Source organism: Microtus pennsylvanicus, chromosome 10, assembly GCF_037038515.1.
Source record: "Microtus pennsylvanicus isolate mMicPen1 chromosome 10, mMicPen1.hap1, whole genome shotgun sequence".
Classification (NCBI taxonomy): Eukaryota; Metazoa; Chordata; class Mammalia; order Rodentia; family Cricetidae; genus Microtus; species Microtus pennsylvanicus.
The window spans coordinates 19,793,119-19,820,374 of record NC_134588.1 but is presented as its reverse complement, the minus strand read 5'-3'; the positions used below and the strand labels follow the sequence as shown (position 1 = coordinate 19,820,374).

The 27,256-nt window shown below is 39.6% G+C and overlaps 1 protein-coding gene across 1 annotated transcript in view; it reads left to right on the top strand.

The window, feature by feature from the left end:
- Positions 1-457: 457 nt before the first annotated feature.
- The window catches only part of Dpp10 (dipeptidyl peptidase like 10), a 1,483,954-nt gene continuing 1,457,155 nt past the window's right edge, over positions 458-27,256 (top strand). The window contains exon 1 of the mRNA XM_075987761.1: positions 458-833. Within this exon, the coding sequence (XP_075843876.1) occupies positions 774-833 (60 nt within the window). The 5' untranslated portion in view covers positions 458-773. The remainder of the gene's footprint in view (positions 834-27,256) is intronic.

The following is a 27,256-nucleotide window of genomic DNA, read 5'->3' as shown; positions in this document are numbered from 1 at the left end:
CCAGAAACCATTTTTTTTTTTTGCTTTGGTAAAATATACAATGGTAATTGTGTTTGCAAATCTCTGTGTCTGCATTTAGCTTTTCCCAGCTTACAGAAAGATGAGTAGCTTAAATATCCATAGGCAAAGCAAGTATCTCACCATACAGATGCAGAACTCTAAAATCTAACCACCAGCAACAGGTCTTCCTCAGCAGTTACTGGTGTTTTGAGTGTTAACACTAAGGAGAAATAGATAAAATTCAGTATTAGGTTGGTAATGAATTACTGTTAAAAGTCAGGAAGCAAGAGAGTTAAGGAGAGAAAATTACTTGCGCAGAAAAAAATGTGTAACCTGGTACCACCAGGGTTATTGAGAGAGTGCCCCTTTAAACTGTAGGACTGCAATTGATCTCTGTATGTTTCCTGGTATTCGTCCCTTTGAAATGAGCAAGGGAGCCAAGACTATTGGCTGCACTGTAGATCTGTCACAACTCAGTACTGAAAAGATACCGTGCAAGTGAATTTAAACAGTCGGCTTTCTATCCCATATTGCCAAGAGCTCTGAGAATGATGAACCAAGTAAATGCTTTATTTAGGGCTAAGTGAGCTGCAGATCCCTCCAGCCTGACAGCGTTTCAGCCTGCAGAGTAAGACAGCAGCAGCAACAGAAGCAGCAGAGGCAGCAGCAACAGCAGCAGCCCCTTGCTCAAGTCCAGCAGAGGAGACTTGATCTCTGTCTGGTTCATCTTGGAACTTTGCCTGTGGGTCGTGCACTGTCCAGGGTCCTGAAATATGAACCAGACGGCCAGCGTATCCCATCACATCAAGTGTCAGCCCTCCAAAACCATCAAGGTAGGATCTGGTTTTCTTGCTGTTCTCTGATTCTGCACAGGTGTCTTCATGCATCTATTTTGCTTGTGGGCTCTGGTTCAGCAGAGACTGCCGGTGGAGGCTTGATTTCAGAAGTGTTTGGCTCTGTTTGCTCATGTATGTAGACTGGAGTTTCCGTAGATGCTTCTTTCATACTGATGATTGGATTTTTATTCTTTGGCTGAGAATCTATCTGTGGCATGTTGCAGGAATAAACTTCAGTGCGTGCCTTGAGGAGTTTCTATGTGTGTCAGTGTTCTTGAGGGAACTGGTGATGGATTTGTGAACTGGTTGGAACCGGAAACGTTACATTGGCTCTAAACTTGGACACAGCATGTTCTCATCATGTGGTTTAGAGTTCATGAGAAGTGAAATTCTTGTTGTGAGCATTAAACTGGTGGTTGTACTAAAGTTGCACTAGTGAGTGCACAAATGACCGAGGACAGTACAGGTACTACCATCTGACTTAGAACCAGCAAAACGGCTGGACCAGTTCTGGGATAATGATGATGATTGATAAATAAATAAGTTGAAATAAAGTTGCATGGTTTTTAGCTGACAAAAATCAGTGAAAAATAAGTTAGAAAGCTCAGGATTTTGTTTTCTGTTCTAATTCATAGTGATCTTTAAGTGACTATCCATGGGATTCAGAATGACATGGTTCCAGTGAGAATTTTTTTGTCTTGCTGTTTATCTGACCTGGGTTGTATTTGTATGATTACTTGGCATCTTGCAGCTAAATGGTGAAATGATGGTGTCTTTCAAAGTCTTTTATAAACATAATTATAACTTGGCAGGTCAACTTTGGTTACTTCCATGTGTCATTCACAGGGTCTACATGCCTTTCACGAAGGTGCTGGAATCCAAGAAGCTTGAATTTTTATGATTTACAGCTCTTTTTGTTTTCTATCTCTGGCCCTTGACAATGCTGCATTGACTGTAATTACAAAATGAATATCATTTTTAGCAATATCTCTTTTTCATGAACTTGCCTGCCCTTTCTCAGTGACTTCTAGCAATAAATAGACCATCAACTGCACATTTCACTTGATTTATTTGTGGTTGTGTTTTAGAAGCACTGAGGCCTTCTGGATGTGGTCAATGATGTATAATTAGACTCCCATCATATATAAGCAAAGGGTTAATTGAAATCATATCAACAGAAGGGGTTAATTGAAGTCACATAGAAACCAAATCCAGATAATTTACACCCCCTATAATGGTCAAAGCAGAATCTTTTTTCAGCATTGGTTTTTCTGTACTGTGTCCAAGTTTAGAAATGAAACATTGAGCCTTAGGATTTAAATTGTTCTCTGCTTATAAGATTCCTGCATTCGTCAATTATATAAGCATACCACCACTGAGCAATGCCAAGAAATAAAACATATGACATTCTGCATTGTGATATATAAACTCTAGTAGAAAATAAGTGTTGGAGTCTGAAGCAGGGGTAGAATTACAAACTGTCTATCTACCTTTGTTTAGAAACCATAAAATGACCAGTGGCTTTCTGCTTAAGCCTTTGAGGTCACAGGAATCAAGCACTTCATTTGCTTTTCTCTTTATTGGGTAGACACAAATGCATTCTACTTTCTGGAACTCAAAAATCACTTCCTTTATTAGTTCTCTGGCATTGAGTGCTCTCGTACAAACTGTGGAGCAGAAAAGAAAATGTTTCTAGAATCAAGGCTTTTCTTCAGCTTGCTGATCTTGCAGATGTTGGGTTTTTACTCGAACTGCAGCCATTGAATTGAAATGCAAAAGCATCATAAAAACTGGACGGCCCACCACTTAGCAATGCGTTTTATTAATGACTTAATGAAAGAATCTTGAATCAAAGCTCTGGGTGATTTGGTTAATTGTACAAGCTAAGTTCTTTTCTGTAACCCCCTCTACTGCTCAGGGGGTGGGCAAAGATGCTTGTGAGGTTCATAAAGTAGAGTTGCCAGCGTTGAACTATTAAGGGAGTAATTACTTGAGTATTTTCCAATTTGCAACCGTAAAAAGGGATGAGTGGAAAAGGCTCTCTTACTTCAAATTATGTCCTCAATTATGAAACATTTATGGCTTTTGGAATTTATACTAAAAATGGCTGTCTATATTTAGGTAATGCATTAGCCTAGGAGCAAAATGCAATAGCAACCTAAAGGAAAAAAATTCTTAGATTGGGAGGGGTTTTGGAAACCTATGATGCACTGGAGTTTTAACTATTGGAATCTTGTTGTCATTTGGGTTATTTGGGGTTAATTTCACCCTCATTAAAGTTATCTGAAAAGCTAAAGTCAAATCTTCCTATTGAGAGTATTGGCATGAAGATAATCATAACCCAGTCTAGGACTCTGAAAATATTCGGGTTCTGGAAAAGCAGTATATTGTTTTACTTTAGAAAGATATTTTAGAAGCTTGAGGGGCTTTTCTCACATGGCCACCATGTAATAAACCTGTAGGGAATTCCTTTTATTTGTCAGTACAGATAATAATGCCTAAAGCTGTCTCTGGTATAAGTAATGTTAAAGAAGAATTGGCAAATGCTTTATCAACTAAAAATGGGAGAAAATTCCAAAATCAAAAACCACAAAGAAAGCTAGGGATATGTGTGTCTGTGTCTGTGTGTTTCCACACCTTCAGTTTAAGAAGTTATGATTTATGCAGAGGATAAAAGTCAGCCTCTATTGCCAATGAAAGCTGTCTGTGGGGGTGTTAGTGGACGATCTGGAGGAGGGCGGCTGAAGGGTTGGGATGGTGGACAGCATCATCTGGGCTTCCTGATATTTGCTTTTGTATTTTGGCTATTTTTCAGTTCTGCCAATTTACCCTATGCTTTTAGTTTTTGTTATATGCATGGATATTTACCCATGTGTGGTTCAGTGTGCATGTGAGTTCTCACGGAGTTCAAGAAAAGGCACCAGATCTCCTGACCTTGGAGTTACCAGAGGTTGTGAATCACTTGGTATGGGTTCTGGAAATAAAACATGGTCCTCTGCAATATTATCAAGTGCTCTTAACTTCTAAGTCATCCCTCCTGGCCCATTATCTAGTCTTTGACACAAGTTCTGTGATATGCTGTAGCAGGTTTGTTCCTACAGTCAAGGTTTGTAAGAGAAGCTAGCAGAGGCAGTCGAATCAAGCTGCCCAGCATGCTCCCACATTGCTTTGGATGGAACGCTGAGTGGGACACACTCACAAACCCCTCTCCCACTGCAGGACTTGTAAAAGCCATCAAGACTTTCTCTGAAATGATTACAGTCTTACAAGCAAAGTCGTGGCTCACAAAAATTAACACAGCAGAAAAGGACTTTCCATTCAAATCTATAGGAAGTTCCAGAAGCTGAGAAGGTGAAATACAGATCTGAACTTGGCAGTATTATGAACTTGATTTCTGAAAAACTACATTTAGCCTTCTGTTTTCTATCTTTGTTCCTCTTGAAAGTAAATGGAATCTTCCCATCAAATCTTAAGTTCATCTCTATTTTTTTTTTTAGAAAGTGAGATTACAAATTTAAATGTTTCGTTTTTTGCTTGTTTTCTAAGAGGAAAGGCAGCTGAATTTCCCTTCTCTGTGTTATTTATTTAGATTTAATTTTTCTTAAAGTGCCTTTATGTTTATTTGAGTATACAGCATGTGTTCCAGGGACTGTAGGAAGGCAGAAGGGGGCATCAGATCCCTTGGAGCTGGAGTTACAGGCAACTGTAGTCTGTCCAAAGAATACAGCACTGGTTTTTTTCCACTGTCCATGTCTACAGACAAAACCTTCATTTCTTAATGCGCAGATGTATTTTGTAAATGTCTTTCACATTTTAACATGTCTGGCAATGATGAGGGTCCAAAGGAAGTAAAGAAATGCTACATCTTTCTTTTGAGGTTAGAAGTTTTAAAATGTGTGTGTGTGTGTGTGTGTGTGTGTGTGTGTGTGTGTTTAGCTCAATACCTGTGTGTAGATCACGGGACAACTTTGTGAAGTCAGCTCACTCTTTCCATCTTCACCTGAGTCCTGGAGAGTGAATTCAGGTTGCCAGGGTTGGGAAGCACACGCCTTGCCGAGCAATCTTGCTGCTCCCCTGACATTAGGAGCTTTGAGTGGATTGATTGTAATTGGTGATTTATAAGTGACAGACTACAGTTTATTAGGAGCACAAATCATTACTTTTCCCATCTAAGACACTTTCGTAGCACCCCTTTCTGTATCTTTCCCTATTTCTAGAGCTTCCTAGTTTATGTTCACCAGATTCCATGTTGAAAAAGCCTGTAGGTTCTCGTTGGTTCAGTGATGTGGCTCAGTGTGTTTGCTAACAATTTGAATGCTATCCTCGGGATCTAACGTGGTGGAGGAAAAGAATCCTGCTAGTTGTCCTCTGACCTCTCCATACACACGATGACATGTGTTCATGATGCATCCCTCAAACAAATAATTAAAGTTTAAAAAGTAAAAATCTTGTTTGTTTTCTCCCATGTCCCTGCTGGAATAGGGACTAGTACGAAGGATTTTAGAAAGACTTCTTCCTGTCTCATTGGCTTGGCATGTACCTTAATCTGACAAGTTGTGTTTGCAGCAATTTCAGTTAAAGGTTATGTATAGTATTGATAATCCATTAACATCCTTTACTCCACTTGTAACTACTTCTAACTCACAGTCTATCCATGTACTAGGACAAGGAAATGGGATGAAACACTAGGATAGACAACAATGATGACCCTAAGAGAGACATACATGGATCTAATCTACATGGAAAGTAGAAAAAGACAAGATCTCCAGAGTAAATTGGGAGCATGGGGATGTTGGGGGAGGGTTGAAGGGGAGGGGAAAGACAAGAAGGGGAGCAGAGAAAAAAATGTAGACCTCAATAAAAATCAATTTAAAAAACCAAACCAAACAAACAAAAACTGCAAAGGCACCATGGGTACCTTATTAAGCCACGACCATAGTGCAGATCCTCACACAAGCAGTTTCAACATACCCTGGGGATTCATGGAAACAAACCATGCCAGAGCTGGATGGCTCAGTGGTGAAGCTGCTTTAATTGTTCTTTCAGAGGACCTGGATTTGATTCCCAGCATCCACATGCAGCTCACTATCATCTGGAACTGCAGTTCCAGAGGACCAGGTGCCCTCTTAACTGCAAGGGCACTACATGCATATGGTGCAAGTGCACAACTTGCAGTCAAACACTTATACACATAAAATAAAGGCATTAAAAAATCTTCAAGGTTCTAGCCACACATAATGAACCAGTTTCAAGTCTTTCAGGTGATCCCCGGGCACATGAAGTTTCAAAATCACTGAACCAAAGGATTTGCCTGTAAGACATACTTGGCCTGCCTGTAAGAACTCTCCATCTTTGGTTATCACAGAAGCAGGACAGCTTCAGAATGTTCCTTCACGTCATGAATAACACAAGCTCTCTAGGAGCCAAGTTCTAACCGTTCCCAGGGATGCTTTGACACCAGGCATTCCACACAGCAGACTTTGAATGTATAGTAGTTGGCTACTGAAGAAATGCTAATGTCCATTGGTTCTAGGAAAGGCTAATTTTACCTTGTAAAATTCAATAAGAACAACAAGAACTGATGTTGAGAGTCTCATACCATGTTTTAAAATCATATCAAATATCTCAAAGACTTCATTGATGTTTTGCTTGGCTTTCAACAGAGTTGATTTTGATATTGTTTAGGGTGATATGTTAATTAACACTCTTGATAACTTTGGATTACCCTGAGCTAAAGTAGGCAGAGAGTGTAATGAACAAATCTTCCCTCTTTTGAAGCAATTGTTTTTAGTTAGTTTATGCAGTAAGGATTTAATTATGGTATTTACACATTCTCATTGTACTCTACTCATTTATCCTTCTCTTAATTTGTGTTTTTCTTCCTTTTCTTCCGTCTCAGTTCCTATAATCCCCTAGCAGTAGACCCTCTTTGGTTTTTATTATAACACACACATGCACACATGTATATCCACACATGCATAAATACACACAGAGCCCTTTAATCTAGGTTTTAATATTACATATGAGAGAAAATACACGTTAACTTTAGCTGACCCATTATTTTCTCATATTCTTCCTCCTCTTAGATACCTTACTCCCACCACATAGTTTTATTTCTACTTTGATGGCATTTGAAAATAGATCTAATGTTATATATTACCTAATGCCATGAATGTAAAACACATTTATTGTTATAATTCTAACCTATACTCCATGTATGAGAGAAAACATTTGGCATTTCACTTACTGAGACTTCGTCTGGCTTATTTTGCTTAACGGATTTATCTCCATCTATTTTCTTAAGAATACTGATGTCTCTCTTCTTGCTGGCTGCATGTGAACTATTGTCAAAGCATTATTGATGGGGCACTTGGTCGTCATGGCTTTCCTCCTTTTCATGAAAACTCTCTGACCTTAGATACAAGGCAGGTGGGCCGATGATGGTTGGCAGGAGTACACGACAAGAATGAAGTTCATCATCATTGACAAGCCTGGGCTCCCAGGGGCAGACACAGACTGTGCTCTCATTAACAGAGCTAAATTTCAGCTGGCTGATAAGCCACACAGTAAATACCATTTTCCTTTTTGTTATGAAATGATCTCCCTCTCTCTGGTGTGTGTGTGCGCACGTGCGGGCATGTGCTGTGTATGTTTGTAGTTGCCTATGGAGGCTAAAAGAGGGAATCAGATCCTCTGGTGCTAGAGTTATAGGCAGCTGTGAGCCACCTCACATGGGTACTGGGAATTAAGTGCTGATCCTCTGGAAGAAGCACACATTCTTTACTACTGAGGCATCGCTACAGCCTGAGATTTACCATTTGAATAACTTTATTTCTTGCTTTGTCCCAGCACTTGGACATTTTTATATGTCTTACATTTCTCATCGACAACAAAAATATTCTGTGTAAAGATAGCCCTGCTCCCTGCTAAAAGGTTGGATATTCTTTCCTATGGATGGACATTAAGTTGAATTTTCACTCTTCTCTACCACAGTGAATCACATGGCTTAGGAAAGACAATTAACACTGTGAAGGTTTTTCTTTCAGTGAACATAAAGGCAATAAACTTAAATTATCTCTCCAAACAAAGATGGTATATAAGTGCTTTGTGTTATAATTTGTTCTAATAGCAATTTTAAAGGCATTTGATGTTTTCATAGAGAGGTGTAGAGTGAGAATCAATTTTATGGCATAAATGCTGAGATTTTATTTGCAATTATTATTAACTATAATAATGGTAAAACTCATTTTGAAGTCTCTGGGGAGCTGAAAACTATCTTCAAATTCGGTAGTAACATCTGCAAAATTTCATCATGAATTTGTACCAAAAAGGTAGAAGGCAGGAGAGATGAGGATCCAAATACTGTCTAAAGAAACAATTAATCAAATAAAAAATGCAACTGGCCATTCAAGTACCATATTACCAAGATGTTAGCTACGTGGATCTGTTCTTAGATTGCATGTATGGTTTTCTTGAAGTTGCATCATGGCATGGATGTGGTCTTTAAACTGCCGCTATTCCCCCATACTTTCTTCCCCCTTTGCCATGTTGATGCTACCCTACTGTGGTTCTCTTAGCATATCCTATATTTATTTTATATATTTTAATAGTATTTTAAAATTATTCTTTGAAGTTTTCATACATATGTATGAAATGAATCTTCTTATTCTTAACATAATAACCTTTATTATAAATATATATTTATATAGTTGTATATAAAACAAAGCACACAGTGAAATTAACCAGACCGAAAATCTCTACATTTCAATGAACTTCTGAACTTTTATATAGTTATAACAGATATTCTTAATCTATGGAACTTGACATTAGATTTTACACTTTCTTTTTGTAATTAATAAATTTCTTTTTTCTTTCTTTTTTTTTGTTTTTCGAGACAGGGTTTCTATGTGGTTTTGGAGCCTGTCCTGGAACTAACTCTTGTAGACCAGGCTGGTCTCGAACTCATAGAGATCCACCTGCCTCTGCCTCCCAAGTGCTGGGATTAAAGGCGTGCGCCACATTTTACATACCAATTCCAGTTCACACTCCCTCCCCTCCTTCTACTCCTCCCACCATCCCTCCACTCTACCCCCAATCCACTCCTCAGAGAAGATAAAGCTTCCCATAAAAAGTCAACAAAGTCTAGTATATCATTTTGAGGCAGGACCAAGGCCCTCCCCACTACATCTAGGCTAAGCAAGGTATCCCTCCAAAGAGAATGGGATCCAAGAAGTTAGTTAAAGCACCAGGGATAATTCCTGGTCCCATTGCAGGTCACCCTACATACTGTCACAGCCTGGAACTGTCACCCACATTCAGAGGGCCCAGTTTGGTCCTATGCAGGATTCCCCTGCTTTCAGTCCAGACTTAGTGAGCTCCAACTAGCTCAGGTCAGATGTTTCTGTGGGTATCCATATACATACATACATACATACACACACACAAACATGCATGTATTTGTATGTATGTATGTACAGATAAAGATATGGATATATTTGCTCATATATATATGCAAGGAGTATAAAATGAATCTTGATCAGATCTACCCTTCACTCTTCCTCTGTTGTAATAGAAGTGGTGGGCTACGTTCCTAGCACCCGGCCACCTGCATGGCTAGCTTTATGGGAAATAATTACACGGAAACTGTATTCTTTTAAACACTGCTTGGCCCATTAGTTTTAACCTCTTATTGGCTAGCTCTTATATATTGATCTACCCCATTTCTAATTTCTATGTAGCACCACGAGCTGGCTTACCAGGAAAGATCTTAACCTGCGTCTGTCTAGAGTGGGAGAATCATCGCGACTGCCTGACTCAGCCTCTTTCTTCCAGCATTCTGTTCTGTCTACTCCACCTACCTAATTTTCTGTCCTATGAGGTCAAGCAGTTTTCTTTATTAGTTAACCAATGAAAGCAACAGATAAGATACAAGACCCACCTCCATGATCTTCCAACGCAACTGCCCACAGACTTCCACAGAACATCTCCCTCCCAACTTCATGTCATACTTATTTACTTAATCAAAATAGAGAAACTACTTTTTCCCAGATGTTCATGGGTGTGAGATCATCCAGTAGGGCATGGTCAACCTACCAGTGACAACAGCCTCAAAGAAAAGTGACACTCCCTCCCCCAGCAGCGATCAACTGCTAATAGCTCATTATTATTTTATGTCTCCTGACGAATTTTCTTAGGGTGAGTTCTCAGACTCCCTTAGTCCTACACTTGCAAGTTCAGATAATTGTTTATTCTTACACAGTCCACTATACCTCCTGAAGAACAGTGGATCTTTTCAGTTGTAATTATATGCATCAATGTAAGTCTCCAAAGTAGCTCTTATGAGCCTTTTGGGAGTCTGTATATTTCATGTTTGTTAATATTTGTATCCATATAATTCAATGTCAGGTGCTTACTAAGTACTTAGTTAATGTTCTTGAACAAAAGAAGGGAAGAATACTATAAGCTATTTTGCCTTCCCGAGTAATGGAGTCTGAAGTTTGATTTCTTAGCCATATCAAGTCCTCCTTTGCCCAAGCAGAATATTTTGTTTCCGATTATATAGACAACATCTGAAGAAATGACTATAAGTTTCCCAGCTTGTAATAACAGGTATACTCAAGGGTGAGGAGCTTTAGAATATCAAGAATAGAACTTGCATCTTGAACATCCTTCTCTATTATTGAAGAGAAGAGACTTGCATAGGATGGAAACAGATCCCTGCTGGCCTCTTTGAAGCCTGGGTTCAGCAAGACAGAAACAGTTGTTGCTGAGTTTAATGAATTGGGTGTTTCTCGGGGATTGCTGGTTCTAGCACTTGGGTCAGGCTTTCTCATTGGAACAACTTAATTTCTAAAATGAATTATTGCCACGAGAGTAAAAAACACTTCTCACAACTCTGGCTTCCAGAATTTTGCCCTAAGAAAATGGGTTCTACTTTATTTTAATGGGAAAAAAATTGCATGGAGGTACTTACTGTCTTTAATAGATGAATTCTTTGCTTAAAGAAATTTTCTGAGATAATGATAGAATCAGGGCAGAGAAAATGCACTCGGTGTAGACATTTTTGATCAATGAAAGATAACTTGGCCAGATTGCATACGTGTCTGTCTGTCTGTATATAATTCACACACATATGGCTGTATGTATGTATGCATTATATCCTCTGGAAGATAGGACAAAGGCCAAATCAAGAGCTTCTGCCCATAGTAGGCAGCAAGCTCATCCTGCTAATGCTTATATATGTCTAGTCTTCACTATCTCAGCTGCTTAGTGAATCATTTGGTCAAGGGGATTCTGTGTGAGGATGGTGTTGCCTGTTGATCTTGAACGCCATGGAGGATCCACATGAGTACATAATCTCCTGATAAGTTTTCATGGATAAATAACAGCTCTTGTCAGGGAAGATATTGCAAGGCCAAGATGTTTTAAAAAAAGAGCTAGATTCACAAATGCAGAGAAAACTATTCTGGAGACAGAGAAAATGAGCAAAAGACAAGGAAGAATAATGCCAGCTATCTTGAAAGCAGCTAATAATCGAGACCGGCTAGATTGCAGAGTAGAATAAATAGGAAGAATAGAGAGGAGGTGAGAGGTCGGTCATGTTATCTTTCAGAAATAGACTGTACTTGGAAAGTTAAATTTAAGGGTAAATTGTGCAAAGACCAGGTTCTGATTCTGTGGATTCTTAGTTCCATCTCTCTAAGTCTGGAGATGTTTTTGAGATTTATGTCTTCCACATGACAGTAAAGACTTCTGGTCCATCTTCCAGGATCAGTCATTTGTAAGATGTTTTTAGTCAGACATGTTCACTGTCAGTAAATTTTAATGGAAACAAAACTTTATTTATTAACTAGATTTAGAAGGGTACCACCCATATTCTTGAGCATTGTTTTCTTATAGCTGGCATTTCAGGACCTTACTTAAATGGTATTCTTTTTAACCCATTAATCTTTATAAAAAAAACTAACCCTAATAGTTTAAGTATATTAAATTTTCCTCTTTAATATTTGAAAGAAGTATCAGATAGTTATCTTCTTGGATGTCCTTTTCTGGTTTGTTGTTTAGTAATAGCTGCAGATACACAAGTGACCTCTGCTAGTCACATTAGATTTAAGCATGGTGCATATACAGGGGTTGTAGGTATAAATATGTAAATTTTGCCTGGGGAGATGGATGGCTCAATAGGTAAATGCTTGTATAATTTGTATAATGTGGAATTTGGATTACCAGACACTACAGAAAGCTGGACATAGCAGAACACTTCTGTGATCCCAGGGCTCCTTCGATGAGGTGTGAAGCAAACACAAGGGAATCCCCAGAAACGCATAGGCCAGCTAGCATGGAGTAGTCACCAAGAGACACTGCTTCCATACAAAGTAGAAGGTAGTGAACAAGACCCAAAGTTGTCCTCTGACCTCTACATGTATACTGTGGTGCATGTGCATTTACACCTATGTACAAGAACACACACACACACACACACACACACAGAAGAGGGGGGAAAGACCTTATGTGTACTTATATACAAGGATAAAAATATTAAAAATAAATACAAACTTATATGTTATCCTGTGTGACATGCATATGCATTTGTGTGTATGAATATATGGGGTACTCATTGAACCTGTGGAGGTCTGAGGAGAACATTGGATGTCCTACTTTACCATTCTCTGATTTGTCCCTTGAGAGAGGGTCCCTCGGTGAACCTGGAGACATGTTGGCAGCAGCCAAATCAATCTCATATATGTGATCCCCACAGCAATGGCTTTGCCAAACTCTTCACATGGATGCTGGAGATTTGAACTGAGGTCCTCATGCTGGGTAATAAATGCACTTAGCCACAGGACCATCTTCCCAGGCAACTCTGTTTTTTGAAGGACCAATTCCTAGGGTATTTTTTAATATTGGAGATCATGATTCAGCAGATAAAGAAAAGTCTAAAGTATATCTCATGTCTGTAATTCTATAATCAAGAAGTTTAAATGTGTTTTAGCAATATCCCAGCCTCTATCTTGTTTTTAATATAAAATATTTTCCTGAGATCTTGATGTTTTCAGGCAAATGGATGGACCTATAAAACATCATATTGAGTGAGGTAACCCAGACAAAGAAGGACAAATATCATATATACTCTCTCATAAGTGGTTTTTTTTTAATCAGAAAACAAAGAAAACCAGCCTACAAATCATAATTCCAGAGAATTTAGACAGCAATGAAGACACTAAGAGAGACATACATAGGTCTAATCTACATGGGAAATAGAAAAAGACAAGATCTCCTGAGTAAATTAGGAGCATAGGGACCATGGGAGAGGGTTGAAGGGGTGGGAAAGGCACAGAGGGGAACAGAGAAAATTGTGTAGCTCAATAAAATTAATTAAGAAAATTAAAAAATAAGATAAAAGAGTTTTATAAATTATGTTTATATTTATTTTGGGGAGAGTACACACATGCTATGGTACACATGTGGAGGCCAGAGTATACATGGAGGTGTTAGAGAGAGCACACACATGCCATGGTACATGCATGAATATCAGAGGATACATGGAGGTCTTGGGGATGGCCCACATGTACCATGGTACATATGTGGACATCAGAAGATACATGGAGGTGTTAGTCATCTTCTGTGTGTCCCAGGAATCTAACTCAGGAAATGGGACCTGTTGACAATTGTTATCTTACCCAGGGAGCCATCTTGTTTACCCTCATTTTTTCAGATAAAAATATAAGAAATAGAAAGGAAAAACTGGGCTCATACATTTTCCCATTCAGCCTTTTAGGTAGAAACCACACTGTTACATATTCACAGCCATAATAACACCTCCAACATGCAGAGTTATCACAAAGTGCTGTGGGAGCTCCAATGATATTTGGAGGTGACCTGCCAAAGGCATGGTTTTCTGTGATGTGTGATAAGATAAGAATGGAAGTGGGGGTGTCATGCTCTCTCACTTGGATGTAGAAGGCTTCTGACATGCCACTTGGTGACTTGATCTGGAGGTTTCTCCATCCTTCCATGGTGGATAAAGAGCTAATGCTGTTGTTTCCCATTTTATCCATGAATATGTGTGTTCCCTATTTCATGCCTTAATAAATAAGTTTCCTGCCCAAGCATCTATGAATTTCTCATGATAGTAAAGTGTGATATGACCATTAGGATTTATTTTCGTACTTCTTTGTCCCTCACCTTTAAAGTGATCGTGACCTTTTGAGTTTTGGGATGAGTTAAAAAAAAAAGTAGATTTTATTAGTTGAGATGTTGGCTTCAGGCATAAAAATGATATAAGATTCTAAGGGTCTTGGCAAAAATAATTTTAAAATGATATTTTTAAATATGAAAAGTCTGTTAGCAGAAACTTCTGGAACAGTTCTTTGTTGGCAGAGGCTGCTCAGTCAATTCTCAGCTACCCATACAGGCAAGGTTCCGGAATCTGTCTCCTCCAGTGGCTACTTGGCATCTCCCTGACTCTGCCTACTTTCTCCTCTATCTCTGCTTGGAATTCCCACCTTATTCTTTTCTTCACTGTGGTAGGCCCAATCAGCTTTTTTATTTATTAACCAAACACATTCACTGCATACAAAGGGGAATGCCACATCAGTTCATCACCAAATGTTGTGACCTTAGGATAAAACTCCTTGAATTCCTTCCTTCTTTCCTTCCTTCTTTCCTTCCTTCTTTCCTTCCTTCCTTCCTTCCTTCCTTCCTTCCTTCCTTCCTTCCTTCCTTCCTTCCTTCTTCCCTCCTTGCCTCACTCCCTTTCTTCCTTTCTTTCATTTTTAAACAGGATCTCAGCACAGGCTGCCCTTGAACTCCCTTTGAAGCCAAGGATGACTTTGAACTTCTGCCTCTCCTGCTTCCACGCCCTGTGTGCAGGGTTTAAAGGTTTACACAACCATGCCTGGTTTAAGCAATGCTGGGGATATAACCAGGGCTTAAGGCAAGCTAGGCAAGCATTCTACCAACTGAGCTAAGGCCCGATCTTTTGCTTTTCTTGAGTAGTTACTACAGGCTTGCTTCAGGTCTGTCACCAACCTATTGATGGGAAAATTGATGATGCCCTGTGGACATTAAGAGAATGCCTCGTGTATTTTACCATTGGCTAACACTAAGTCCTTCAACAACTGCTTATCAAGTGTTTAATAACACACAACTGTGGAGGAAGTAGAGGAGGCATTCACACAAATAAATAGTTAAGTTCATTAGAAACAGTCAACAAGGAAGGGCAGTCTGCAGATCAAAAAATGGATGAACTACAGAGATTCAAAGAGTAATATTAGAATCTGGTAGGCATATAATGTCCACCATTGAAAAAGCTAGAACACTGTCAACTGAACAGGTAACAGCAGTTCAATAAGGGACAGTATACCCCAGTTTTTGAATGCCTCCCGGGAGAAATGCTATCACTTTGAAGCGAAAGGCAGAAACAGAAGACATGCCCTCTTTGTTTCTAAAAGACTCCCTGTCCAATCGATTGTTCAGTGTATTTTCTTTTCTATATTGCACTGAAGTCTTTCCCTTTGGGGAACACAAAGGAAAAGGTGTCATTCTTCATATAATTAGGGTCACTCGTTGCCTAACCTGGTGACTTCTTCTCTAGCTTCTCAGAAGACTTAAAGTCTTTAAAACTTCAGAAGCATTTAAATATCCAAATGCCTCCAGCATGGATAGGAAACCTGAATGCCATGGTTAAACCTATAGTAGCTGTGGTAACCATGGTAAATGGATTGCACTTGGCTACCCAATGGTGCACCAAAGGAAAGTACTTCTCTCTCCAAGAAATATCTTTCATGGTGTCTAAAAGTGAGGCAATAAGGTATGTGGGATGGCATCCAACATGAATCTTGGAGGTCTTGGACCATTTGGTTCCTGACTGTTGGCTGCATGCAGATTTAAATACTAGATGTTGAACTTGGGCCCGCCACACTGAGCTGTCAACCTTCTCCCCAGATGCCACAATTTACCTGACACTGTCATTTGAATGTCTGCAGAATAGTACCAATTCAAAAATTAAAAAAAAATATTTTTAATCCTTGCTACCTACCTCCTTACTTTATGAGTTCTTGCCTAGCATTGTAGTTTTATTTCTATTTCTTTGATGAACTATTTTGAAAGAAAGCAACTTAAAAGAGAAAGGATTGGTTTTATCTCACAATTCTGGATTATACTCCATGAGTTCAAGGGAGCCAAGGTAACAGAAAGTTGAAGGCCCAAATGTTGAAGCAGCAGAAAATGCATACACACATGTTTACTGTTCAGCTAAGTTGTTCTATCATTGTACAAACAAGGCCTAAAACCAGGGAATGACACTGTCTGCTTTAGTCCACAGACATACCCACAGGGTGACCCGATTTGGACAGAACTCCTGGTGATCATTTGTTGTGTCAAGTTGAAAATGAAAACTAACCATCCCATCTCACAAACGTGTTACCTGGGTTCGGTCCCCAGGTAATATATATATATATATATATATATATATATATATATATATATATATATATATATATATATATATATATATTTGTGTGTGTGTGTTTATAGATATGAAATTATCAAACAATAAATAAATAATTACAGGTGCAGAGCGATTGATAAGAACATTTGATTTTGAACTTTGAATCTGATTTTAAATATTTTCATTAACTTTTGTAAAATATTTATGTGTATGTGTGTGTCTATATGAGTGCATATCACAAGTGTGAGGATTCCAGAAGGGGTGTCAAATCCCACAGAATTGAAGTTAGAGATAGTTATGAGCTGTCCTGCAAGGATCTTGGGAACCGAACTCAGTTTCTTAAAAGAAAAAAAAAGCAAGGGCTCTTAATCATGGAGAAATTTCTCCAGTCCCTAAAGTTTTAAAAGGATTTATTTTATTTTTAATTTTGTGCCTCTGTGTCTGTATACATGTGTGAGCACATGCATGTGGAAGACAGACAGATGTACCATATCCCCGACAGTGGGATGCACTGGTGATTGAGAGTTGACCAACAAGAGGGCTGGTCCTTTGGCAGATCAAGCACTTTTAATCAACAAGCCCTCTCTCCAGCCCTGAACACTTAGTTTAAACTTACCCAGAACTTTAGCTCTGGCCTGGCAACTTTTCTTTCTGATCACAGTGACTATTCTCCAGTCAAATTCGCCTACTTTCTGTGTCAGGCAAAATGTAATAAAATAAAAAGAGCCCAAATCTTTTCTCTGCTATGATCCATAGTTTTGCTATTCTCATTACTTGGGCAGGAGATGTTTTATCATGGCACTTCCCATCCCATTTCTAGCTACAGCTTTAAAGGATTTTCTGGGGACGCCACACAACCATGCTATGCCCACGCCTATGCCAGCACCATAAGACCTCACCGCCTACAGTGGGGATTTTCATGAGTTATGTTGATAAAGCCACTTCTAAGGCCTTTGAGACATGGGCTATCTGTGTGAAATCTTTGACCTTTGCTTGTTATGCTCACAATCAGAAGAGGTTTCTACTTCATTTAAAGATCATTTTGACTTTTGAATCCTAATGTGTTAATCAAGTATGCTTTTTTTTAATCAATGCATTAATCAAAAATGTTTCTCTGGGTATAAGTTTTTTTTTGGAGTGTAGTATGTTACAAATGTTCCATGATCACGTATGTGTATACATGTGTGCCCATGCATATTGAAGTCACAGGTCAAGATCAGTTGTCAATTGCTCTGCACCTGAAATTAATACTTTTCGTTGTCTGAGAACTTCATTCATTTATATAATGCATTTTGAACAAATTTGCCCCTATTCTTTCTCCTCTAATTCCTCCCCTATTCCTTCACTCCTTTTCTCTCCCACATTCATGTGTTCACTTTTAAAGAGTTACTCAGTCCTCTTACCTTATTTTTTGAGTCAGGGACTCTCACTAATCCTGGAGCTTACCAATGAAGCTGGCTGGGTAAAAAGTCCTCCCACGGATCTACCTGTCTTCCTCTTCCAATGCTAGGGTAACAGGTATACACTGCCATTCCTAGCTTTTTAAATGTGTATTCTGGAGATCCAAACTCAGGCACCATGTATGCATTGCAAGTACTTTATGAATAAGCTATCTCCCCGACATCAAATAATTTTGATATATGTTGCCTAAATTTGGATGCAGAGACATAATACAGTCAGTACTTTGAAAATGTGACTCTTTGTCTTCCCTTCTAACACCAGGGATGGAGAAGAGGGGTAAGGAAAACAGTCCATTACTAACTGCAGAATATAGAATATTTCCCAAGAAAGTAAGAATGCCATGTGCAGGAGTTTGAAATTTTGAACTGATACTCAATGTAATGAATATCAGTTACTCAAAGTATTGGCAGCCTTGGTGAAGAATAGAATAAGATATTGAGCAGATGATGCACTTTGTAGAAACATCAGATGTGAGAGAACATCACCTTCACCGACATCATTGTTATTTTGATTAGATTATCACTGCTATGAAATAATCTGGCAAAGAACACACACTTCTGTTTTCTTTAAGCCCAGGAGTGAATAATCAAATTTTGGATAGGTTTTTCTACGTTTGTCGATTAGTGGGGTTAGTTACAGCAAGATCACGAAGTATGGAAGACTGGAGAGTCATATTTTATCCCAGCTTCATTTGGTAAAGAGCTCAAGCTGATGGCTAATCTTTCCTGCCTTCCTCCTTAAATGTTCTCTTTGCTCCCTGTTCCCAACATCTCTAAAGAAATAATTGATGTCCCCAGGCATATTCAGAATACTCATTTCAAAGTCTTTCTCATATCTGTCTCTAGGATGGAACGAGCTTAGGCAAGGAGAGGCCACTCATGTTGGCTATCTCTGGGTAAGGATAGGCCTGTCTCTGTTGAATGTCTTCAGGCATGGATAGTGTTAACTGTCTCCTGGCATAGAGAGGCCTTTCTCTGTTGACTATATTCCTAGGGAAGCCTCACCAGATTGCACCTCGTTCTTCAGAGATGAAATTCTATTTCAGTAGCATCTTTCTTGGCAACCTGCTATGTTGTTAGTTCAGGTATTTCTAACTACTCATTTTAATAAAAGAGCGAAATCACCTCTGAGCTAGAGAAACACAAATAAACTCCTGACAGCTGCCCTGTTTGTCTGTCATGATATCTAAAGTTCTGTGTCTTGAGGATGATACTTTTAAATTTGGAGAATGACTTCCCCAGTTATCACTTCCTTAAAAGCAGATGAACTTGAAAAATTTGACATATGTGTATTTTGCCAGCCAAAGGCAATCCATCTATTTAGAGAATTGATACCACACACTTGCTAACCATGTGCGCTTTGGAATCAAATGGCCTCAGTTTGGTGTTTCAACCTGCCATTTTTAGAACATTGTCTTCAGCAGCTTTTCACAAACCTTTCTGAGCCTCCTGAGTTCTTGTGTAAGACGAAGTAAGAATCTCATTTAAGTTGGAGTTCTGGGGACTAACTGGGATAAGATGTGCTAGGCATTTGAAAAGTGCTGCCTGCAGGATGGTTCCATGGGTACAGGAAGTTTCCAAGCCTGATGACCTGAGTTGGATTCTCCATGACCCACATGTTAGAAAAAAAACTGGCATGGGAAGATTGTCTTTTGATGTCCAGAGGTTCACATAACATACATGAGTGTGTGGGGGTGCTTGTGTATAAGGATATACACAAAAAATTAAATAAACAAATGTACAAACACACTAAAAATAATTCCATACTTTGTCCCCCAGCTATTTCCTTTTAGTATAGAGGTCATTCTGCATGCACATGACAAGCAAGCAAACAAGCTCATTGATAACAGTACACACCACGATGGAGGAGACCTTGTCAATTGCAGATGAGGCCGTTACTAAAAATGTAACTACAGCAAGGAAGAGTTGCATGAACTGAGTTCTAAAGGACTGAAGCACACTGATAAGAACCAGATTCTGACTGTAGTGAGTCAGTCCAGGGCTGTTACAATAGCCCAGCAGGTCTAGAGGAGCTTAATCAAGCCTGGCAACCTGAGTTTGATTTCTGGAACAACTCCACATACTTATATGTCACAGATGACCACACACATACACAGACACCAAGGTGAGCATAAAAATCAAAATAAACCAACATAATCTATATGTTAGATATTTCACAGCACAATTTGCTTTATGTCATATTAGAAACTCAGCATTTGGCTTTGTAAGAATTTTGAAAATAATTTGCTTGTGTGTGTATGTGTGTCATTTACTGTGTATGCGAGCGTGAGTGTGTGTGTGTTGTGTCATGTGTGTGCAGGTACTCAAGGATGCCATAAGAAAACAGTCAGCTCCCTTTTGTTGGAGTTAGCAGTGTGAACTGCCTTGACATGGGTTTGGGAACTAAACTCTGATCCTCTGGAAGAGCGGTAATGCTCTTAACTACTGAGTCATCTCTCCAGCCCCATCAGCATCTGGTTTTTAACGGAATGTCTGCCATCTCACTTGACTGTTAACTCCAGAAGGGAAAAGAATTCTAAAAAAAAAAATGAGTCACATACATTAGAGAGAACTTTGCAAAGAAAGTGTAGACATCATAGAAGTTGCTTTGATCCCTTAGGAATGAAAATGATTGCATGAAAACTGCATAATTAACGAATTTCTTGAGATAAGTATCTGACCATTTCCTTACTTTTTGATCTGGATTTGAAGGATAGGAGAGACAATATGCTTCTCTTTTAATCATTTGAGCCCGAGGAACGGATTGTCAGGTCCGTCATCCTCAGGTACACAGGGAGTTTGATGCCAGCCTGAACTACACGATGCCTTATCTGAAAAGGAGTCAGGTAATTAATGAACAAGATACATATTTGGCTTCCAGTGCTGGAGTCTGAGAAGGGTAGGAGCTTGTGATGATTGACCAGGACCTTGGTGTACCTTTATAACATGAAGTCAAAAGGGGAAAGTAGCAGGCTTCTTCTTTGGGTATACATGTGTGCATGAGTTTGTACATGTGCGGGTGCATGCTCATAAGTGTGGAGTCCAGAGGACAGCCTTGTGTGTCATTCCATAGTCTCTGCTCAGCTAGTTTGTGAAATAGGATCTCTCACTGGCTTGGAACTAACCAAGTATTCTGCACTCACTGGCCATGGAGCTCTAAGGAGTCTCCTGTCTCTGTCTCCTACTCATTGAGATTATAAGTTTACATTCAAACAGTGCCTGACTTTTCCACATGGGCTCTTGGGATCTAATCCAGGTACTCAGGCAACGACTTTACTGGCTGGGTTGTCCCAATAACCTAAGCTTGCCTTTGTCTCAGGATCCCAGTACTGAGGTAATGACGATATTGTCTATGAGAAGTAACCTTATAACATCATTACCTCTTCAGCCCCGTGTCTCCACTCTGTTCACCATAACCAAGAAATCACCATGTCCATTTTGAAGAGACATGGAAGTCATAGCCATAGTCACTCTTCATGTGCCACATATTCTTACTCCTTGCATGACCCTTTTCTTTGTCAACTGGGCACTGTCATATACCATGTGCCATTTCTTTGGAATGATCCAATCAGTAACACCCATCTTTCCAGACAGGTTCTTCTCTGATGATTTAACTACCCACATAAATCATACTAGCCTGAAGCGCATGATGTATGTTGCACAGCCATGTCAGAAGTCATAGTCATGTTATGGTCTATAAAGATGTACAGATGAATTACTTCCTGAGACTAATGTCAAAAGAGTCTGCAGATTTGCAGAACTCATGTATGATTTGTACCTCCAGGATTTATTCCTTGTTATTTTGACAAGACAGCCAAATTAAGATCTCAGCAGACATGAGCATTTTTATAGTCAAAGAGTCTCACAGTAAAGGCTGGTGAAATGGCTCCACTGGTAAAGGCGGTTGCCGTGCAAGCCTGGTGACCCAAGCTCAGTCCTAGTGACTTGTGGTTAGAGGAGAAAACCAGGTCCCCCACATTGTCCTCTGATGTTTATATATAGGCCATAGAACAGTTATTTCATCAAACAATTGATAAAATAAGTTTTTAAAAGAGTCTCTTTGTGATCTGTATTTCTGTTCAAAGGGAGAAAATGAAATAACATCATTTGTCATAAAGTTTCACAATTTTTCTATTTAAAACTATATTTTATGCATGTGTGTGTGGGCGTGCACACATTCATATGCGTGTGTGTACAGTGACAATGGAAAAGAGAAGAATCAGATCCCCTAGATCTGTTGGTTGCAAGTTATCCAACATGGATGTTAAGAACCAAACATGAGTCTTCTGCAAGAGCAGGAAGTGTTCTTAGTCGCTAAGCTGTTTCTCTAACATCAACATTCTTATTTTGTGTTTTTGCCCTAAAATGTTAATGCAACTCATTGTTTTCTTATTGAATATGCCATTTTGTATGATACTTCACAGTGTGAATTTAATAAATCTGAGTCTTTCTATGTCTTGAGTAATTATAAAGCAAATCCTACCTTATCATTGCTGTGACTTGCCTTGTAAGTACCTGGAAGCTGCTTGTCTGCCCTAGTTAATGGAATGAGTGATAGCTCATACTCAAACAACAAACATTACAGAGGATACAGTGAAAATGTTACAACCACAGTCATCTCCTGAGACCTTCCTATCAACATGCTATGAAATGTCTTCAACCTTCCCTGGCCAAAGAGAACAAACAACATGGACTGGGTATGTGGTTCAGCAGTTAGAGTGCTTGTCTAGCATGCACAAGCCTGACTTCAGACTCTAGTGCTGCATAAACCAGGAGTGGCTGGGCATGACTGTGATCCCAGCACTTGGGAAGTGAAGGAAGGCAGATCAGAAGTTCAGGGTCATGCTCAGGTATATGTCAAGTACAAGGCCAGCCTGAGCTACATGAAAACCTGTCTCAAATAGAAGATGGAAGCTTAGAGATACATTGCTCAGTGGTAAAATTTCATACATTCCCCATAAGCAAATGGATCTGAGCTCAAATGCCCTTGACTTCTAGGTTGCTGTGATGACCTACGTTTAATTATAGCCATGAAGAAGGATCCTCAGAGCAAGCTGGACATGTGAACAAGCTCTTGGTTTGATTGGCTGACATTGCTTCAAATAAATAATTGTAGTACCATGAAGAAAGATTCTTGGCATCATTCTTTCACCCATACACTTCTGCACACACGTGAACCCCCATGTGAATAAATGTACACAAATGTGCACAGAGAAATACAGATAGAAATTGGGAAATAATATCAACATGATGCGATGGATGTAGAGCTAGATATAGAAACCAATGGAGTGTTTATTTTTTTCTGACTACATATTACTGTAACCAAATACAATTAGGATGATTCCTATTTATAATGACAATGATTTGAGCAAATGCTTGTTTTGAAATTTCTTTCATCAAGGAGTTTTTTTAGATATAATGAAAAATTCAATGCTATAATAGTAAATATCTTTTTCTTTCTTAAATGGTCTAAATCGATCTTTTTTAAATATTTAACATAATTTCTTTATTGACTCTTTGAGAATTTCACTTCATACATCCTAATTCTGATGACTTTCCAGCCCTTCCCTTGCTCCTACAGTGCCCTTCAAAGAAAATTAAAAAGCAAACAAACAAAAACAAAATGAAAAACAAACAAACAAAATAAACATCTCACTCCTCCATATTTCCTGACTCTCCAACACCCCTTCATTTGTCCAGGTGACATTGGGGGCCACGATGTGTCACATAGTATACCTTTTTGTCCAATCAGCTTTACTGGTAAATGTTCATCAAAATGTGTCAATGGTGTGGTTCAAGACCTCTGGTTCCTGGTCCACTATCATCACTGGATCCCCACCAGAACTCTTCTCAGATATCCCAAGGCTGCCCTGTTTCATGGAGATTTCGGAAATTGTTCTGCAGGCCTAGTACCTTTATGAGCTCCAGCATGTCCTAAATGGGGTAGATATTAGGGTGGAACAAGTCCAGGCACAGCTGTGGGCCTAGGTGGTAGTTGAGCTGGTCAGTTCAGGCCACTGGAGTCACCTTGCCTCAGATGAGGGGCCGAGCCAGTTCATCCCTCCCCTTGCCATCAGGATCAGTTCTCCCTTGCCCATGGTGAGGGGTAGGGCCAGGTCTCCTGGGTGTGGGAGCCAGCTTTCTTGCTGCAATATCCAGCGAGGGCCAGGGCCAGCTATTTTAGAGTCAGTTAAGGGCCGGGCTGGCTCAGCATGGCTCTCTGAAATAAAACATTTTTATATTTTGGTAATTTCATACACATATACAATATATTATGATCATGGCTATCTTGTATTTCTAATCTCAACCCCAAGACCCTCCAAAATATCTCCCTCTCAATTTTATTTCTCTAGGTGTGCTTGTGTTTGTATGTTTGTACGCATATATGTATATACACATGTAAATATATAGCATTGGATGCAGTAGGATATCTCTTTCTTCACATTTATACAATCACATACATCTCAATGTGTCAAATTGGTGCTGTCCATTTATGCTTGGATGTGACAGCATCCACGGAGGCATGAACCTGCCAGTGGTCCTTACCTCTGAAATATGACTCTCCCTTCCTTAGCAATCAACAATTGCCAGTAGTCCCACAACTAAGAGTCAACTCTTTCATTTCATACTGATGCTTTATGATCTATAGGTGCATTAAAATATTATTTAAGATTATTTGGCAGGTTGAGGGTTTAAGTCACTCTCCCTACAAAAGATACTCATCTGAGAGCTGTAGCAAATTCTCCATATTCAGACAAGCCTCTCAAGGTGACATGCTTAAAGAGGCAATCATCCCGGAGCAAGTTCAAAGTGCATACTGACTAAGGCAAGGTGTAAACTATTTTGGAGCAACCTTCTTCATCTCTATAATTTTGAAAAATGGAAAGCTATTTGTTTTACTTCCTCTTTGAAACAAGGTCTCATGTTGTAGTAATATGGGGCGGCGGCAGGGTTGTGTCCCCAAAACCCCAGCCGCCTGCCCTGCCCGGCTAGCTTATGCCCCGAAATAATTACACAGATACTGTATTCATTTAAACACTGCTCTGGCCCATTTCTACCTAGCGTCTTCTAGGCTAACTCTTGCACCTGGACTGGCCCATTTCTAATCATCTGTGTAGCGCCCCTAGGTGCGCTTACCGGGAAGATTCTAGCCTAAGTCCATCCTGGGTCGGAGCTTCATAGCGTGCATCTTCCCTGGAGCGGGTAGCATGGCGTCTCTCTTGCGTCTGCTCCCGAGAGGAGAGCTGCGGAGTCTGACCTCACTTCCTCTTCCTTCCGGCATTCGGTTCTGTTTACTCCACCCACCTAAGGGTGGGCCTATCCAATGGGCCTAGCAGTTTCTTTATTGCTTAACCAATGAAATCAACAGATTGATATATGACACTCCCCCATCACTTCCCCTTTTTCTGTTTAAACAAAAAAAGGCTTTAACTTTAACATAGCAAAATTACATATAACAAAACAGTTATCAAGTAAAAGTTACATCAGAAACATTTATACATATAACAAAATTGACCTTAAAATCCATACCAATGCAAATTATTCATACCTATATCATTTCCCCCTTTAAATGTAAAAGGACATTTATAAACAATATTTGGGAACATGGGCGCAGTTTTTTTCTCTCCAAACTGCTTCCTGCTGAATGGGGGCGTCGTTAATTAGGTCTTTCATGGTATAACCTGTGTGCTAGTTTCATCTCAGTTGGCAGTTGAGAGAAGCAATTTTCTGAAGGTGTTCACACCAACCCTTCAGGAGGGCGTGGTCCATCATACCAAATCGGAATAGAAGAAATGAACAGGGTCTCATCCTCTGTGAAAACAAAAGAAGAATCTCTTTTCCAAAGTATCATATCCTTAGATCCAAATTCTGAAATCATAATACCCTTATATCCTTTCTGGTTTAGCTTGGCAGCCCATGTAATGAAATGTCTCTCTGTATTTAGCTCCTTCACAGTCAAAAATTTTAAAGAAAACACAATGTACATAATCCAGACTCTTTGTGAATTTTTCATTTTTGCGCGGCTTATTTTTACTCTATCACTTTACTTTATTCTGTCTCTTTAAAGACTTTACTTTTACTTTTTTCTTTTTAAACCATTAACTTTATTCTCTATATTCTTTTTCTTCTCTCTCCCAAGCCTACGTACATTTATCCAACAGTGTGACTCATTTAGTAGTCTGAATCTGTCCTATTGTGAATCTGTAATTTTTTACTATCCAGGAGCAGTTTTGATTTGCGCCTTTAAATCATTAGGCGCTTAAGAATCTAAGCTGAGACATTCCTAGGTTAAGGTTTTGTTTTTTGAGCGCATATCTTTGACCTGGAATAACCCTGTAGACCAGGCTGTCTTTGAACTCTCAGAGATCCGCCTGTCTCTGCCTTCCAGGCATTGGGATTAAAGGTGTTTGCTACTACACCTTGAACTCACAGAGATCTGTTCGTCTCTGCCTTCTAGGCACTGGGATTAAAGGCGTGTGCTACCACACCTTGAAGTCACAGAGGTCTATCTCCCTCTGCCTCCCAAGTGTTGGGATTAAAGGTGTGTACTAGGACACACAACAACTCTCTTCCTTTTTTTTTTTAAGAACTTCAACTTTTAGCTTGCATATATTTTTAACACACAGTAAACCATTTAGAAATTTTCTTTGTCTCTGAATCTCTCTTTACTGTATATCTCTCTGTTTTTTGACCACATGAGTCTTTAGTTTACCAAGCAATCTCACTCAGTAGGACTAAAGGCGTGGCTTTGACGGCTAGATGTAGCCCATTCCTTAGCTTTTCAGCCTCATGGCTGAGGTACTGGCTGTAGCCATGTTTATAGCATTTCAAGGTCCCTGCCAGCCAGCGAACTACAACAGACAACACTCAAGTCCTCTCTCTGTAGCCGGCCCTCCTGCCTCAAACAGTCAGAGTTTGCCCTGGCAGGACAGCCCAGAAAGCCGGCATTTTTAAACGGCAGCTTTTTTCCTGCTACGGCTGAAAACCGAAAAGCATGTGTTCATCTTTTCGTCAACACCATTTAAGTGTTTCGTGGCAGGACCTCTTAATGAGCTGCAGGTTTTGCAGCTGAAGCTGAGTCAGGAAGCCTCTCTTAGATGAGAGCGCTTGCTTGCCTCTAGCAAGCAGAGTAGACCCAAGAAATCGCTACTATCAATAAAACATGCTTTACTCTTTCCCAAGCTTTTTCAGGCTTTCTGTGGATTCAGTTGGCCACACGTCTGGGCGTCATCTGTAGTAATAGGGGGCGGCGGCAGGGTTGCGTCCCCAAAACCCCAGCCGCCTGCCCTGCCCGGCTAGCTTATGCCCCGAAATAATTACACAGATACTGTATTCATTTAAACACTGCTCTGGCCCATTTCTACCTAGCGTCTTCTAGGCTAACTCTTGCACCTGGACTGGCCCATTTCTAATCATCTGTGTAGCGCCCCTAGGTGCGCTTACCGGGAAGATTCTAGCCTAAGTCCATCCTGGGTCGGAGCTTCATAGCGTGCATCTTCCCTGGAGCG